General features: G+C 35.5%; 1 protein-coding gene across 2 annotated transcripts in view; it reads left to right on the top strand.

Annotated features, from left to right (window-relative positions):
* LOC307184362 (uncharacterized protein) overlaps nt 1-14,315 on the top strand; it is a 239,392-nt gene extending 225,077 nt beyond the window's left edge. For both annotated transcript variants that reach the window (XR_013827715.1, XM_079917851.1), the window contains one exon: nt 12,849-14,315. Coding sequence is in view for 1 of the 2 variants with exons in the window: in XM_079917851.1 (XP_079773977.1) it covers nt 12,849-12,954 (106 nt within the window). In the remaining variant the exon portion in view is untranslated. The remainder of the gene's footprint in view (nt 1-12,848) is intronic.
* Nucleotides 14,316-19,316: the final 5,001 nt, after the last annotated feature.

Genomic DNA, 19,316 nt, shown 5'->3' with positions numbered 1-19,316 from the left:
ATGCCATAACAGCCTGTTCACAAACTAGCAAGTTCAGTAAAATCAATATTTACATATATATATATTTTTTAAAAACCTAACAGAATATAATTTTTATTGAATGTACTATTTATTAATATGAAATATTCTGTACAATATAAAATACACTTGATTATTTGTCATTTCACTCATATTCTTTGCAGTTCACTATCTTCAGAGATTTAAATGACTAAAAATTTTTCTACATCTTTTTATCAGAGGCAATATTTTTCTCAGTTTTCCTTATTTCTTCTTCTGAACCTATCTTTTGCCACATTAACTTTTTAAAAATAGACTTTACTTTTTGGAATGGCTTTAGATTTGCAGCAACACTGAGAAAATAGTAAAGAGAGTTTCTATTTACCCCACACCCAGTTTCCCCTAATAACATCTTACATTAGTATGGTACACTTGTTATAATTAATGATCAAATATAATTGTTTTCTTTCTTTGTAATTTATCCTTTCTCCACCCCCTTTCCCCTTTGGTAACCATAAGTTTGTTTCCTATGTCTGTGAGTCTGTTTCTGTTTTGTAAATAAGTTCATTTGTGTGTTATTTTAGATTCTACATATAAGTGATAACATATGGTATTTGTCTTTCTCTTTCTGACTTACTCAGTATGATAATCTCTAAGTCCATCCATTGCTGCAAATGGCATTATTTCATTCTTTTTTTATGGCTGAGTAATATTTCATTGTATATATGTACCACATCTCCTTTATCCATTCCTCTGTCGATGGGCATTTAGGTTGCTTCCATGTCTTGGCTACTGTAAATAGGGTTGCAATGAACACTGGGGTGCAGGTATCATTTCAAATTGTAGTTTTGTCCAGATATATGCCCAGGAGTAGGATTGCTGGATCATATGGTAATTCTATTTTTGGTTTTCTGAGGAACCTCCATACTGTTTTGCATAGTGGCTGTACCAATTTACATTCCCATCAACAGTATAACAGGGTTCCCTTTTGTCCACACCCTCTTCAGCATTTGTTACTTGTAGACTTTTAATGATGGCCATTCTGACTGGTGTGAGGTGATACCTCATTATAGATTTGATTTGCATTTCTCTAATAATTAGTGATGTTGAACAGGTCAGAAATGTCTAAGAGAAATGTCTATTTAGGTCTTCTGCCCATTTTTGATTGGGTTGTTTGTTTTTTTGTTATTGAGCTGTATGAGCTGTTTTCAAATATAATTCTTATTATTAAAGTTGCAGTTTATTCATACTTCCTTATTTTTTTTCACCCAGTATCCTTCATCTATTCCAGGATCCCATCTAGGATATGATTTTGCATTTAGTCATGTCTTCTTAGGCTCCTCTTGCCTGTGACATTTTCTCTGATTTTTCTTATTTTTTTTTGGATAGACTTGACAGTTTTGAGGAGCACTTTTCAGGTATTTTGGATGATACTGATCTGTTGGAATTTTCTAATGTTTTCCTCTTGAGTAGACTGGGCTTGGGCTTTAGGGAGGAATACCACAGAGGTAAATTGACATCTTCATCATATCATACCGAGGATATGCATTATTAACATGATTTATCATTGGTGATGTTAATCATCATCTCTCTAAGGTAGTATTTGTCAAGTTTATCCACTGCAAAGTTATTCCCACCCAAACTTTTTTATACTCCATATTTCAGTCTTTGGAAGAAAAGACACTATGCATAGCCCCGTCTTAGGAAATGGATTTATGCTTTTCCTCCTGAGGGCACAGTATCTATATAAATTATTTGGAAATCTTTTGCATAGCAGATTTGTCTCTTCTCCTACTCTTCTTTAAGTATTCAACCATTCTTTTACATCAGTATGAATTCATGACTATTTTATACTTAGGGTTATAATCTAATGCTACTTTATTGGTTTTCTTGCTTAAATTGTTTCGGCTTTGGCCATTGGGAGCTTTCAGCTGGCTTCTTTGTTTCTTTAACTTATGACCATCAATGTGTGTGTATTTACGTATATGTGTGTGTGCTTTTTTTGTACATCCTTATTTTCTGGCAATACAAGATGCTCCAGGTTCAGCTTGCATATCTCCTACCCAGGTTTATAATCAGTCATTTTCCCAAAAAATCTCTGGTTCCTTTTATTGGAGAAAGGTATTAGAAATCAAGGTCTGGGTGTTGGGTGTGCTCATTGCTGCTGGGTTATTTCTTCTAGACTCTCTCAGCTGAAATAGCAAGAAAATATGTCTGTATAGCAACACATGTACATGCACATGGCCATAAATAGCTGTATATCTATCCCTCATTATTCATATATGGTACATATGAGCTCATATTGATGTCTTCAACTCAAGATTATTACCATATCAGTCAGTCTAGTCTATTTCTTTTGCTATTGTAAATACTCCAACAGTGAGAAATCAGGTTCCTGTTATCCACAATTCATTTAATTTCCCAGTTTCAGTATACATGCATAACAGTGTCAGAGTTTTAAACTCATACTGCCACAGGACAAAACTTTATGAATTAGAGTACAATGTTCATGTTCAGTTCCTTTTGCCTTTAGTCTTACAGAAGCCACTCATACCTAAAAAAGTTACTAAGGTCAGCACCTTTATGTCCCAGCCGTTTTCAGTAATGCTGTTCAATATGTTTCTAATATGGATACTTTTGTCACAGTCTGTATTCCATTTTCAGATCCTTTGTTGTCTTAAATGATGATTTTTGAACTTGCATACATTAAGGTTTGGCTTTTACATTGTAACATTTTTTTTTTTACATCTTTATTGGAGTATAATTGCTTTATAATGGTGTGTTAGTTTCTGCCTTATAACAAAGTGAATCAGTTGTACATATACATATGTTCCCATATCTCCTCCCTCCTGCATCTCCCTCCCTACGTTGTAACATTCTAAGGATTTTGACAAATGCAGAATGTCATGTATCCACCATTACAGTATCATACATCACAGTTTCATCACCTGAAAAAAAAATCACCTATTCAACCCCTCCTTCATGCTCCCAAATCCCTGGCTCTGAACATTTTATCATTTCTATATTTGTTCTTTTCCAGAATGTCATATAATTGGAATCACACAATATATAGCCTTTTCAGACTGACTTCTTTCACTTCAAAATGTGTTTAAGATTCCTCCATGTCCTTTCATTCCTTGATAACTCATTTCTTTTTATCACTGAATAGTACATGAATGTACCACCATTTGTCTATTTGCCTATTGAAGCATATTTTCGTTGCTTCCACTCATGACAATAATGAATAAGGTTGCTATAAACCATCCTGTGCAGGTTTTAGTGTAGACTTAGGTTTCAAGTAAATATGTAGGAGAGTGACTGCTGGATTATATGGTAAGACAGAGTTTAAATTTCTAAGAAACTGCCAAACTGTTTTCCAGAGTGGCTGTACCAGTTTGCATTCCCAACAACAATGAAGGAGAATTCCTTTTTCTCTACATCCTTGCCAGAATTTGGTATTCTCAATTAAAAAACTTTTATCCATTCTAATAGGTGTGTAGTGTTCGGTCATTGTTGTTTTAATTTGCAGTTACGTAATGACAAATAATGTCAAACATTTGTCATATGCTTATTTCTCGTCCATTGTCTTCTTTGATGAGGTATTTATTTATTTCTCAAATTTTTAATTGTATTGTTTTCTTATATTTGAATTCTAAGAGTTCTTTGTGTATTTCGGATAGAAGTTCTTTTCAGATACATATTTCCCAAATATGTTCTCCTCGTCTGTGGCCTATCTTCCTCCTAACAGTATCTTCTGCAAAGTAGAAGAGTCTAACTTTTATAAAGTTCAGTTTCTCAGTTTTTTTCTTTCATGGATTATGCTTTAGGTGTTGCTCACATCATCATCTTTTTTTAAAAAACTGAGGTATAATTGACATACATTATAATAGTTTCAGGTGTACAACATAATTTGATATTTGTACATATTGTGAAATAACTGCCACAATAAGGCTAGTTAACATCCATCCCCATATATAGTTACCAAATGATTTCTTGTGATTAGAACTTTAGAGATCTACTACTCTCTTAGCAACTTTCAAGTATATATGTATTAAAACAGTATTATTAATTTCAGTATCATGCTGAATGTTACATCCCCAGGACATTTATTTTATACCTGGAAGTTTGTATATTTGTTTTCCCCAGTCTGACTTATTTCACTGACCATAATGCCCTCAAGGTCATTTCATGGTGTCACAAAATGGCAAGATTTCATTTTTTCTTATGGCTGAATCCATTTTGTGTGTGTGTAATACCCAGTGGGCATGGATTCACTGGGGCCATTATTATAACAGTTTACCTCAAGGATAATTAAAATTTTAACTGGAGTTGAAATCTCAACTAAAAATTTTATGACAAATAAAATTTGAGTCTTACTAGCCCTTTAAGATTATAAGCCTTTAGTCATTTCAGTTTTAGTTTTAGGGTTTATGATGTTTGCATGAGAAAATTAGGGAGTGTGAAGATTCATGAAGTGACATTTACAAATTCTTCTTGGCATGACTAGTGTATTCTTTTTCTTTCCCACTGTCCCAGAGGTGACTTGACTTATCCTTCCCAGAACAGGCCCCCTCCTGGCACCTGTTTCTACCCAAACCCTTTAATCAGTGCTCAGCTCTAGGAATTCTTTATAAGGTCCTATCTAGAATAGTCTCAACAGTGCCACGATTGTTTCTTTCGACCGCATGGAGAGCAGTAATTGGGCAATATTCATGGAGAATGCAAAATGAAATGTGTGTGGCAGAAATATTCAGAGCTGCTGTGTATCTGTTTTATTTCCATTTGGTGCCAGTTTTTTGCAGCTACTTATAAAGATTCTTCTTTGTCAGTGTAGATTGCTAAAAGATCTACTTCCAAATAGCAAAACTAAAACTGTAAATGTGTTTCTGAAGTGGTCTGACCTGCTGTTATTAGTATATAACAAATAACTCCCATCCTGATGCCTAAAGACAAAGGCTCTCAAGGGTCTCACCCATTAATTGGAAGCTATTTATTGTGAGTATTCCCTAGCCACTTGACTTGCTATTGCTGCCATGATTCAAAAGTGAATGGTTTTAATATCTAGAACATTAATTTGAGTCAAATTATACATGCAGCAACATTTGTGCAGAAGGTAAGAATATAGTTTAGGTCATAATGGAACAACGGTGAACGTCTGAAAACCGGTCAATTGTCCTTTGAAACAGAGGTACTTATTTCTATTTTTGAAATATTGGCAAGTTAAAAGTTTTCTGGCACTGTTTCCTTTTTCATGTGATATGAATGCAGATGCTGTTAGAACTGAAAACTTTTTTTTATTGTTGGTAGTGCTACTACTGTTTGGTAAAGAAGGAACTTTGAAATTCTATATGGAGCCATTGGTAAAACGCACTTATAGAAAGATTCTAATTTTTATATGTCAGAGCAATAGAAAATACAGTATTTCTATTTGAGTGACTTTAGGAGTTTGCTGAGCTCCTTAATATGAGTCCTTTATAAATTCCTCTTGATAGGAAACACACTTTAGAATAAATGTATCACTTATTTATGAATATGTATATAGCAAAAAAAAAATCACTTATTTGAGGTCAGTTACCCAAATGGGTCTCCAAAGGCACTTTGTTTCTTGTTCTCTTCTTAATGTATTTTTGCATTTTGTGGCCATGGTGTATAGCTGTTACACAGCTCTGGGAGGCAGCAACTGTGTATGTTTAATGACAGTTTTCAAACAAATGGAAGTAGGATGACTTGATGAAGAGGTAGATATTTCACTTTACCTGGAGGCACCATTTGGGTTAGATATTTTTATTAAAAAATTCTCTTAATATATTAGTTGGATTCCTTTCGTTGTATTTACATTCTTGAGATACATTAGTGGTTTTTTTGACATTGAAAGGTATTTATTTTGTGTATTGCATTATTCATTTCTACAGGGCTTAGAAAGTTAGAGCAAAGGCTTAAAGCCTTTTCATAAAGAGAAATACCTTTGGATTTGCCTAAATTCTTTTTTTTCCACACACACACACACTGTATTTTATTTTTACAAGAGATAAATAGACTGACACCAAGCATTGTAAATGGATGACCACAACAAAAGCAACAATGATTGCAATTACCAAACACGAAACACACTCACACTCATACTATGTCATTGACATTCAGTCCAGTAATCCTCCATGGTAACAGCTCCTTTACTTTGCAGTGAAGATTGATTGTACAATTTTTGCCTCTGAGTCCTTGTGGGATTTTTTTTTTATTCAAACAGAAAGTCACAAAAATTATAATCATCCTCATCAGTTCACTCAGTCCATGTAATTAATTTTTTTTCACCTTGATCGTTTGTTAGCACTTTTATGAGTTCATTAGTTTTCCATTAGAGTTCTGAAAATGCTTATTCATTCAGTTCAGCAGTGTAGTCAGTTACCAGAAAACTGTACTCGTCAGAGACTTCCATGAATTCTTTGAAGATGAAACCCTTTTATAGGAACATATTTGCAAAAGCATCAGAGTACACCCAGAACTGTCTGTAAATGACAAAAGACTTAAAAATGACCATGGTTAAAGATTTGATGAAAGTTCATAATAATGCAATTGACAAGGAAAGTTATTTCTGAGATATACATTTTAAAGTAATAACTAGAATTTCATGACTTATAACATTATACCAGAACATAAAAGATTTTTAGAAATTTTCATGTAATGTCTGAAACATTTATATTAACATATTTCCATACAAATAACCCAAAGAAAGTTCAGTATTAGTCGTTTGTTTTTTTATACTGCAGGCTCTTATTAGTCATCAATTTTATACACATCAGTGTATACATGTCAATCCCAATCGCCCAATTCAGCACACCACCATCCCCACCAAACCGCAGTTTTCCCCCCTTGGTGTCCATATGTTTGTTGTCTACATCTGTGTCTCAACTTCTGCCCTGCAAACCGGTTCATCTGTACCATTCTTCTAGGTTCCACATACATGCGTTAATATACGGTATTTGTTTTTCTCTTTCTGAATTACTTCACTCTGTATGACAGTCTCTAGATCCGTCCACGTCTCAACAAATGACTCAATTTTGTTCCTTTTTATGGCTGAGTAATATTCCATTGTATAAATATACCACAACTTCGTTATCCATTCGTCTGTCACTGGGCATTTAGGTTGCTTCCATGACATGGCTATTGTAAATAGTGCTGCAATGAACATTGGAGTGCATGTGTTTTTTGAACTATGGTTTTCTCTGGGTATATACCCAGTAGTGGGATTGCTGGATCATATAGTAATTCTATTTTTAGTTTTTTAAGGAACCTACATACTGTTCTCCATAATGGCTGTATCAATTTACATTCCCACCAACAGTGCAAGAGGGTTCCCTTTTCTCCACACCCTCTCCAGCATTTGTTGTTTGTAGATTTTCTGATCATGCCCATTCTAACTGGTGTGAGGTGATACCTCATTGTAGTTTTGATTTGCATTTCTCTAATAATTAGTGATGTTAAGCAGCTTTTCATGTGTTTGTTGGCAGTCTGTATATCTTCTTTGGAGAAATGTCTATTTCGGTCTTCTGCCCATTTTTGGATTGGGTTGTTTGTTTCTTTAATATTCAGCTGCATGAGCTGTTTATATATTTTGGAGATTAATCCTTTGTCAATTGATTCATTTGCAAATATTTTCTCCCATTCTGAGGGTGGTCTTTTGGTCTTATTGATGGTTTCCTTTGCTGTGCAAAAGGTTTTAAGTTTCATTAGGTCCCATTTGTTTATTTTTGTTTTTATTTCCATTACTCTAGGAGGTGGATCAAAAAATACCTTGCTGTGATTTATGTCAAAGAGTGTTCTTCCTATATTTTCCTCTAAGAGTTTTACAGTGTCCAGTCATACATTTAGGTCTCGAATCCATTTTGAGTTTATTTTTGTGTATGGTGTTACGGGGTGTTCTAATTTCATTCTTTTACATGAAGCTGTCCAGTTTTCCCAGCACCACTTATTGAAGAGACTCTTTTCTCCATTGTTATCCTGGCTTCTTTTGTCATAAATCAGTTGACCATAAGTGCATGGGTTTATCTCTGGGCTTTCTATCTTGTTCCATTGATCTCTGTTTCTGTTTTTGTGCCAGTACCATATTATCTTGATTACTATAGCTTTGTAGTATAGTCTGAAGTCAGGGAGTCTGATTCCTCCAGCTGCGTTTTTTTCCCTCAAGACTGCTTTGGCTATTCGGGGTCTTTTGTGTCTCCATACAAATTTTAAGATGATTTGTTCTAGATCTGTAAAACATGCCATTGGTAATTTGCTAGGGATTGCATTGAATCTGTAGATTGCTTTGGGTAGTATAGTCATTTTCACAATATTGATTCTTCCAATCCAAGAACATGATATATCTATCTGTTGGTATCATCTTTAATTTCTTTCATCAGTGTCTTACAGTTTTCTGCATACAGGTCTTTTGTCTCCCTAGGTAGGTTTATTCCTAGGTATTTTATTCTTTTGTTGCAATGGTAAATGGGAGTGTTTTCATAATTTCTCTTTCAGACTTTTCATCATTAGTGTATAGGAATGAAAGAGATTTCTGTGTATTAATTTTGTATCATGCAACTTTACCAAATTCATTGATCAGCTTTAGTAGGTTTCTGGTGGCATTTTTAGGATGCTCTATGTATAGTATCATGTCATCTGCAAACAGTGACAGTTTTACTTCTTCTTTTCCAATTTGTAGTCCTTTTATTTCTTTTTCTTCTCTGATGGCTGTGGCTAGGACTTCCAAAAGTATGTTGAATAACAGTGGTGAGAGTGGACATCCTTGTCTTGTTCCTGATCTTAGAGGAAATGCTTTCAGTTTTTCCACCATTGAGAATGATGTTTGTTGTGGGTTTGTCATATATGGCCTTTATTATGTTGAGGTACGTTCCCTCTATGCCCACTTTCTGGAGAGTTTTTATCATAAATGGTTGTTGAATTTTGTCAAAAGATTTTTATGCATCTATTGAGATGATCATATGGGTTTTTTCTTCAATTTGTTAATATGGTGTATCACATTGATTGATTTGCATATATTGAAGAATCCTTGCATCCCTGGAAAAATTCCACTTGATCATGGTGTATGACCTTTTAATGTGTTGTTGGATTCTGTTTGCTAGTATTTTGTTGAGGATTTTTGCATCTATATTCATCAGTGATACTGGTCTGTAATTTTCTTTTTTTGTAGTACCTTTGTGTGGTTTTGGTATCAGGGTGATGGTGGCCTCATAGAATGAGTTTGGGAGTGTTCCTTCCTCTGCACTTTTTTGGAAGAGTTTGAGAAGGATGGGGGTTAGCTCTTCTCTAAATGTTTGATAGAATTCACCTGTGAAGCCATCTGGTCCTGGACTTTTGTTTTATGAAGATTTTTAATCACAGTTTCAATTTCATTACTTGTGATTGGTCTGTTCATATTTTCTGTTTCTTCCTGGTTCAGTCATGGAAGGTTATACCTTTCTAAGAATTTGTCCATTTCTTCCTGGTTGTCCATTTTATTGGCATAGAGTTGCTTGTAGTAGTCTCTTAGGATGCTTTGTATTTCTGTGGTGTCTGTTGTAACTTCTTTTTTTCATTTCTAATTTTATGAATTGAGTCCTCTCCCTCTTGATGAGTCTGGCTAATGGTTTATCAATTTTATCTTCTCAAAGAACCAGCTTTTAGTTTTATTGATCTTTGCTATTGTTTTCTTTCTTTCTATTTCATTTATTTCTGCTCTGTTCTTTATGATTTCTTTCCTTCTGCTAACTTTTGGTTTTGTTTGTTCTTCTTTCTCTAGTTCCTTTATGTGTAAGATTAGATTGTTTACTTGAGATTTTTCTTGTTTCTTGAGGTAGGCTTGTATAGCTATAAACTTCCCTCTTAGAACTGCTTTTGCTGCATCCCATAGGTTTTGGATCATCGTGTTTTCATTGTGATTTGTCTCTAGGTATTTTTTGATTTCCTCTTTGATTTCTTCCGTGATTTCTTGGTTATTTAGTAAGGTATTGTTTAGCCTCCATGTGTTTGTGTTTTTTACATTTTTTTCCCCGTAATTCATTTCTAATCTCATAGTATTTTGGTCAGAAGAGATGTTTGATATGATTTCAATTTTCTTAAATTTACTGAGGCTTGATTTGTGACCCAAGATGTGATCTATCCTGGAGAATGTTCCATGCACACTTGAGAAGAAAGTGTAGTCTGCTGTTTTTGGATGGAATGTCCTATAAATATCAATTAAATCTATCTGGTCTGTTGTTTCATTTAAAGTTTATGTTTCCTTGTTTATTTTCATTTTGGATGATCTGTCCATTGGTGTAAGTGAGGTGTTAAAGTCCCCCACTATTATTGTGTTACTGTTGATTTCCTCTTTTATAGCTGTTTGTACTTGCCTTATGTATTGAGGTGCTTCTGTGTTGGGTGCATATATATTTATAATTGTTATATCTTCTTCTTGGATTGATCCCTTGATCATTATGTAGTGTCCTTCCTTGTCTCTTGTAACATTCTTTATTTTAAAGACTATTTTATCTGATATGGGTATAGCTACTCCATCTTTCTTTTGATTTCCATTTGCATGGAATATCTTTTTCAATCCCCTCACTTTCAGTCTGTATGTGTCCCTAGGTCTGAAGTGGGTCTCTTGTAGACAGCATATAGATGGATTTTGTTTTTGTTTCCATTGAACAAGCCTGTGTATTTGGTTGGAGCATTTAATCCATTCACGTTTAAGGTAATTATTGATATTATGTTCCTATGACCTTTTTCTTAGTTGTTTTGGATTTGTTTTTGTAGGTCCTTTTCTTCTCTTGTGTTTCCCACTTAGAGAAGTTCCTTTAGCATTTGTTGTGGAGCTGGTTTGATGGTGCTGAATTCTTAGCTTTTGCTTGTCTGTAAAGCTTTTGATTTCTCCATCGAATCTGAATGAGATCCTTGCTGGGTAGAGTAATCTTGGTTGTAGGTTCTTCCCTTTCATCACTTTAAGTATATCATGTTACTCCCTTCTGGCTTGTAGAGTTTCTGCTGAGAAATCAGCTGTTAACCTTATGGGAATTCCCTTGTATGTTATTTGTCGTTTTTCCCTTGCTGCTTTCACGAAGTTTTCTTTGTCTTTAATTTTTGCCAGTTTGATTACTATGTGTCTCAGCATGTTTCTCCTTGGGTTTACCCTGTATGGGACTCTGCACTTCCTGGACTTGGGTGGCTCTTTCCTTTGCCATGTTAGGGAAGTTTTCGACTATAATCTCTTCAAATATTTTCTCAGGTCCTTTCTCTCTATCTTCTCCTTCTGCGACCCCTATAATGTGAATGTTGTTGCGTTTAATGTTGTCCCAGAGGTCTCTTAGTCTGTCTTCATTTCTTTTCATTCTTTTCTCTTTATTCTGTTCTGTAGCAGTGAATTCCACCATTCTGTCCTCCAGGTCACTTATCCATTCTTCTGCCTCAGTTATTCCGCTATTGATTCCTTCTAGTGCAGTTTTCATTTCAGTTATTGTATTGTTCATCTCTGGTTGTTCTTTAATTCTTCTAGGTCTTTGTTAAACATTTCTTGCATCTTCTCGATCTTTGCCTCCATTCTTTTTCTGAGGTCCTGGACCATCTTCAGTATCATTATTCTAAATTCTTTTTCTGGAAGGTTGCCTATCTCGACTTCATTTAGTTGTTTTTCTGGGGTTTTATCTTGTTCCTTCATCTGGTACATAGCTGTCTGCCTTTTCATCTTATCTATCTTTCTGTGAATGTGGTTTTTGTTCCACAGGCTGCAGGATTGTAGTTCTTCTTGCTTCTGCTGTCTGTCCTCTGGTGGGTGAGGCCATCTAAGAGGCTTGTGCAAGTTTCGTGATGGGAGGGACTGGTGGTGGGTAGAGCTGACTGTTGCTCTGGTGGGCAGAGGTCAGTAAAAGTTTAATCCACTTGACTGTTGATGGGTGTGGTTGGGTTCCCTCCCTGTTGGTTGTTTGGCCTGAGGCAACCCAAAACTAGAGCTTACCTGGGCTCTTTGTTGGGGCTAATGACAGACTCTGGGAGGGCTCATGCCAAGGAGTACCTCCCAGAACTTCTGCCGCCAGCATCCCTGTCCCCACGGTGAAAAAGAGCCACCCCCCTGCCTCTGCAGGAGACCCTCCAACATTAGCAGGTAGGTCTGGTTCAGTCTTCCCTGGGGTCACTGCTCCTTCCCCTGGGTCCCGATGCACACATTACTTTGTGTGTGCTCTCCAAGAGTGGAATCTCTGTTTCATCCAGTCCTGTCGAAGCCCTGCAATCAATTCCCACTAGGCTTCAAAGTCTGATTCTCTAGGAACTCCTCCTCTCGTCTCCTCCTCTCCCCAGGTTGGGAAGCCTGACGTGGGGCTCAGAACCTTCACTCCAGTGGGTGGACTTCTGTGGTATAAGTGTTCGCCAGTCTGTGAGTCACCCACCCACCAGTTTTGGGGTTTGATTTTACTGTGATTGTGCCCCTCCTACTGTCTCATTGTGGCTTCTCCTTTGTCTTTGGATGTGGGGTACCTTTTCTGGTGAGTTCCAGTGTCTTCCTCTCGATGACTGTCCAGCAGCTAGTTGTGATTCTGGTATTCTCACAAGAGGGAATGAGAGCACATCCTTCTACTCCGCCATCTTGGTTCCTCTTCGAGATACATTAGTTTTTGAACTCGTCATTATTACTAATAAACTGAAAGCTTTGAGAATATTGTCTTGTTTGTTTGCTCATTACCTGAAACTGGGCCTATAACTTGCTTATGATAATGACACAAAAATGTTGGCTAAACATGAATCAAAGTGAATTCAAATTGAAATTGCTAGGGCAGAGAAAGGAGGATATAAGAATAGCTAAATCCTGTGTCTTTTCCAAAGCTACCTCTTTATTCCCTTTCCTACAGGGACTTCTGCAGAGGGAAGATTGCTACCTCTCAACAGTCACCAGCCAATTTTCACTCCTTGGAAGGAAGCAGAGGAAGATGTTTTTCACCACAGCAAGCTGTGTGACTCGACCATAGCCTGCCCCACTCTGGACTTGAAAGACCTCCCTCATTTAATGCATCAGGTAACTCAGGCCAGTGGTTCCTGGAAGAAGCATTCCTCTGATAATGAGTTTCCTTTATCTGGTAGCTTTTTTTTCTTTTTATTAAGCAAAGTCTGTGGTTTTACATACTTATATATATTCAAATTACCTTAGTAGTCAAAATCTTCAGTATACGTGAGTCTTTCCACACTGTCTAGAAAGGATATTTTTGGATCAGAAATAAATAGGGACTTTCCTACCGCAGGAGTTTTGTGTAGGGAAAGTTTGTTTTCAATTCTAGAAATTCTGTGTGTTGTAGTCTATACTCACATTTTACTCAGGCCAAAGTGCCTTTTGGTGGAGAACACTGCAGCAGATGGTGATTTTTTTCAGCCTGATAAATGGCAATTTGGTACAGTCAGAACTTCTTATTTGTCTGTGGTGGAATAAAGGGTCCAGGTCTAATAGAATTCTCCTAAATTATTGGTCGAGACATTTCTGTTAGCTTCATTGCACTTTTCTCTTTGCCTGAGTTTAGGAATTAAGTCCATTTCCTGGGAACTGTTTAAGTTAGTAAGAAGTAGTGTTGCAGGAAGGGGGACCCCTTCCAGGGCCCGAGAGTGGGTTTTTTTCTAACACTCGGAAATGAATTGTACGAGGAGACACACATGCTGACAAAGCAAGAGACTTTTTTGGGAAGGGGCACCCGGGTGGAGAGCAGGAGGGAAAGGGAACCCAGGAGAACTGCTCTGCCACATGGCTCGCAGTCTCAGGTTTTATGGTGGTGGCATTAGTTTCCCGGTTCTCTCTGGCCAATCATTCTAACTCAGGGTCCTTCCTGGTGGCGTGGGCATCACTCAGCCAAGATGGGTTCCAGCGAGGAGGATTCTGGGAGGTTGGTAGGACATATGGACTGGCGTTCCCTTTTGACCTTTCCTGAATTCTAGTTGGTGGTGGCTTCTTAGTTCCATGTTCCTTACCAGGACCTCCTGTCATAAAACAACTCATGCAAATGGTTATCTGGCCAGGGTGGGCGGTTTCAGTCAGTGGTTCCCCTAAGAGTAGTACTTTTCAATCCGTTTTTTTGTTGTTGTTAATTTAAGATGGCCACAGACTTTGTATTTTGATAAAAATACATAGTTCCATTATATTCCTTTATACTCTGGTTGTATGTGAGGTTTTCTGTAACTTTTATTAATATGGTTCACCAATGACTTTCTCAAGTTGCAATTTTATGGTGTGTAGGAGATTGGCTTGCAATTGAGTTGTGGGTATCATACCTACCATATTTAGTTGCCTTTTTTTCATGTCAACAAACCATTGCTCTGTCTCAAGAAAGACAATTTCCCATGGATCTGAATGACTGATTAGAACAACAGTCACAGGGATAACAAATGATGCAGTCCTATTTAATACTTTAGACTGCTCAAGATAATTGGAAAAAATGTCTTAATATTTGCTTTTCAAATGCCAATTTGGGACATAAATATTGGTAACCATAGAACCTCAAAATTATGTGATGAACCCAAAAGGCTTAATGACCCCAAGGGAAAAAGTGGTTTTATAACCACATAGAATCTAATACAATGGATATCGTTTAGTGTATAATAGAGATTATTAAGGTTATTTGTGAAATAGGTACCTCCTCTCTGTCCTCACTTTTTTTCCTTTTTGCATTTTCCCTCCAAACTAGCTGTGTGTGTGGAGTGGCTTGTCCCTGGATTCTGTGTAAACTGCTTTCAGTATGTCTGTACACAGGGAGGGGCTATTAATCTTAGGTAAATCCTAAATATCCTACACTTTCTTTTTCTCAAACCTGAGCAAAAGAAAAGCAAAAACCAAAAAGAGCTGGAGAGCCATATTCTGCCTTGAATATGATCTGTATGTTTTCCAGCCCCCAAACATTCTCTCCATAATGCTTACCTGTCCTTCATGAGTGAGTAGTGAGTCACAGGTACAAAAACCTAAGAATAAATCACACTGGGAGAAGCTGGTCAAGGATCCCTGCATAATTACCATGTAGAAAAAAAGCAATTCTTTCCATTTCTAGAAAATATTTCTTTAATTTCCTCCCTTATATTATGAGGTGATTGGGTGAATTAATCTGTAAATCCCTTCGGGAGCAAGCTTTCTAATTTTCTTTTAAGAACCTTTATTGTTATGTAAGAATATCTCATTAAGCTTTACCTTTCCTGGGGAGCAAGAAGGCAGTCGGTGATAATGAAATATTTGTAAAAGGTATGCTTTTTACCAATGAAAATAAAAAGGTGTTAAATACACTTGTAAATAAGCATTTTCTTAAAATCAGGAGTTGAGTGAGCATCTGCTCGATTTCCTTTCTAGAGCTTTTAATGGCAATTTCTCCTCTTATAAGGAGGCAATATGAAATGCATTGACATTATTAAGCCTGCTAAAGCCTATTCCCAAATTCAGGACTTATCTTGTAAGCTGACTAAAGAATAATTTCCCTTTTGATTAGAGTCAATTTTATAGAAATTTCTCATCTCTTTGAGTTTTAATATCTTGTGTTTATCATTTTTATTCAAGACTCTAAAGTAGGATGCTTTTTTGTAGCCTTCAGGCAGAGATATTATAAGCAAGATGAAGAGTGAAATCAAATTCTTGTTGTATATTAAAAGCCTAACCATGTTTGAAAATGCTTCATCACCCGAAATGGTGTTCTTGAACAAAACACCATAGTGGATGTTAAATTTGCATTCCTTTAAATTCTAATTTGTGATTTTCAAGTGAAACTATCTTTCTTGTCTTTCACATATAAACATGGTTTCCCCATTGTATATCAAGTACTTTTGCCATATATTCATAAAATGTTGGTAAACATTCATGCAGTATGTATGGTTTTCTTTATCTCTTAGGATTATACCCACTTTATAACTCTTACCGTGTAACTCTTTAAAAATCAATTCAAGAAAAGGTTATAATGGATTGCCAGTGATGTACATGAAAAGCCTGTTCCCTTCAGCACTGTCATTTTACTTCTCAAAAAGTCAATATACAGGATGGTGTATCTATATGTCTATCTATATTAAAAACTTGGTAAGTACAGTTTAATAAATACACATAGCTATTAATCATTTCAGTGGTACTGTAAATGAGTATAGATGAAAGAACTTGTACTTTTGTGATGGTATGATTTTCTTTATAACTGGAATCAGACCATATGAATTTTCTATGAATTGTATTTTGAAAAAATATGACTTGGAGAATTTTGTCATCTATATGAATCTATTTAATTATAGTCTATTTTTAACCATGTACTATGATATTTTTGTACCACAATTTAATGAACAATTCTGCGAGTGGATGTTTAGTCAATCTCTAAGGTTTTTTAAAAAAAATTTATAAAAATGGAATGTATTATTCTTTGTATGCAGACTTTCCAAGATATCTTAAGGAAGCATTTCTGAGTTTAAAATTATATGCATTTTAAACATAAATATATATTGTGATAGTGTTTTCCAAAAATGTTGCACCAGTGTTCATGAGCATTTTCCAATTTGACCAATTCTGATCAGATATATCAAATGTATCTATTTTTCTTCATTTTGTAGTGTGGTGGAAGAAATAAATAAATTCATTTGATTTTACTCTTCAGATCACATTTGAGATAAATTTTTAGGTACTCTTTTGTGATTTGTCTGTTCCTATTTTTAATTTGTTTAATATTATGTAATCAAATGCATTAGTCTGTTCCTTTATGATTCCTTCATCTTGTAGCTTTTTAAATGGATCTTCCTTATAAGCATATTTTCTTTTGCAATATTTTTGCAGTTTTATATTTTACACTTAGAATCTGAAATTTATTTAGGTAATAAAAGGTAGATTTTGAAACCATTTTTCTTCTAGAAGCTTAAAAGTTTGGCTCCACTACTTTGGTCTATGACCCACTTAAAGTTAATTTGTTTTTGGTGTGAAATAAGGGTTAAGCTTTTTCTTTTTCTTCTTTTTTTCATGTGGGTATCCATTTTTTCCAGCACTATTTATTGACAATATTTTTCTTTTTCCACTGGCAACTGTCAAAAAAGGAGCAAAACGAGGAGGAGAAAGAGAACAAGAAGATGCCTGTGGGGAGGATGGCCCTGGGTACTGGAAAAGGGATGAGCCTGTTCTGTAGTGAGCACACAAATGTGCACGTCTAAAAAAGAAAGCAAAGAACTAAACACACACAAAATACCTTTAAAACTGGTGAAACGTGAATCAAGTAAGTAGATTGTATCAATGTGACTATTCTGGCTATGATATTATACTGTACTTATACAATACGTTTCTAGTTCAGGAAACTGGGCAGTACTATGTGGGATCTTTCTGTGTTAGTTCCTACAACTACACGTGAGTCTACAATTTTCACAAAATAGAATGTCCAAATTATTTGTGAAAACATTCTAAAAGAAAGGTTAATATTTGTCACAAAAGTAACTTTAGAGATTCCTAAATCCTTGAAATGAAATTCAGGGATTATATGAATAAAATATGGGTTTATCAATGACCATAACAGTGATAGTAGAGTGAAACAAATTTTTCAAATCAAGACCTATTAAATAAACAGGTAACAATTAGAGGAGGAACTGTTACTAATCTTCGCAATGATCTCATTTGCTAGAGTAACCTTTTTCATTTCTGAAGAATGACCCAAAAGGTACAGTAGAGGGTGAAGGTCAGCAGGAATTAGTTAAGACTTTCATAAAGCAGGCTAATGACCAGTTAAATTCCATAAGAGGAGATACTTACTCCACATCTCCATGCAGCATTGGTTTGATTATTAGACCCTGCAGTCAATTAGTTCAAAACACCTATTCAGTAAAAAGCTATTAAACCAGCTGTGCACATAAATGGAATGGATAAAAAATTCAGTTGCCACAAAAAAGTAATGACATGATTAATTAGGGTTCTATTTCCATTTCAGTTATTGAAACTTATCGTTTTGAGCAAAATCTTCTGTCTTCAGGAAGTTTATAAGATGCCTGGAAAAACGATAGTACAACCAGTTTCCATGAGAAAGTAAAAGAAATAGGCATATCACCATATCCATGAAAATGCTCCAGGAAGGTAGATTACCATTCAGACAAGACCAAAGATGAAGTGAAGATAATAGGTTCTCTCTTTCTGATTGTGTTCAGTCACAGATGTAAAATGTTTAATCATAACAGTAATATAAATTTGGCCTGGAATAATTCTAAATTATTTTAAACATGTAGATTGTATCAAAAAAGGTCCTTCTTAATTGTATTTTTAAAAGGGAGAACTTTACAGCTGGATGGACTCAGTAATAATCTATTAACTCTAGCCCCAAACTACATTTGAAAATGAGGAAGGAGAGGCATAGATATATTAGTGTTGCAGTTCAGACTAGAACCCCCTCCCCTTTTTATAAATTATGCTATACTTTACTTTGCAGAATGCTATTACTTCATTTGGTTTTTAGGACATTCCTGGGAAATAGTCAAAGGAAGCATTCTGACTCCTATTTATACTGTTTAGGAAAAGGAAACTCAGAATTAGTGACTACAGAATGTGTCACAGTGGTACTAGCAGAGCCAGAGCTTGGATCCAGCATTTTTTCCATGTACAATACTCTAGGGTAGTACCTTGTTTTCCTATAATAAGCAGTGCCATTATTATGCCTCTTGTAGTTGGCAGAATAATGGTTCCCCAAAACGTGTCCATTTCTAATCTTTAGCATCTGTGGATATGTTATCTTACATGGCAAAAAAGATTTTGTAAATTTGATTACATTCAGGATCCTGAGATGGGATATTATTCAGCATTATCTGAATAGGTTCAGTATAAGCACAGGGGTTCTTTTAAGAAAAAAGGGAGGCAGAAGAGTCAGAATCAGAGGAGATGTGATTAATGGAAGCAGAGATCTGAGTGATGTGGGGCTGGGAGCCAAGGAATGCAGGTGGCCTCTAGAAGTTGGATAAGGCAAGAAAAACAGACTGTTACCTAGAGCCTTCAGAAGGAACACTTTGATTTGAACCCAGTACAGCCCAGTTCAGACTTCTGACCTCCCGATTTGAGAGTAAATTTGTATTGTTTTAGCCACTAAATTTATAATAATTTGTTATAACAGCAATAGGACACTATTACAAAATTCTTGAGATAATGCTTCTTGTAAATAAATACCTCAATAATTTTGCTCTCTATATAATATTTTGATGAGAAATTTGTCTCTCAATAGAAAACCATGAAAAAAAATCAAAACTAATACTTTCATCTTGATTTGTGTTTTTCTTTCTCTTGGCTTCTTTCATTTCTTAAATCAAACCTTTTTTTCCCCCATTAATCATACCTAAGAAATGTATTTTCCATGTTCTTAATACCCTTC

Source organism: Stenella coeruleoalba (genome assembly GCF_951394435.1).
Source record: "Stenella coeruleoalba genome assembly, chromosome: 3".
Classification (NCBI taxonomy): Eukaryota; Metazoa; Chordata; class Mammalia; order Artiodactyla; family Delphinidae; genus Stenella; species Stenella coeruleoalba.
This window is presented reverse-complemented; position numbering and strand designations above follow the sequence as displayed.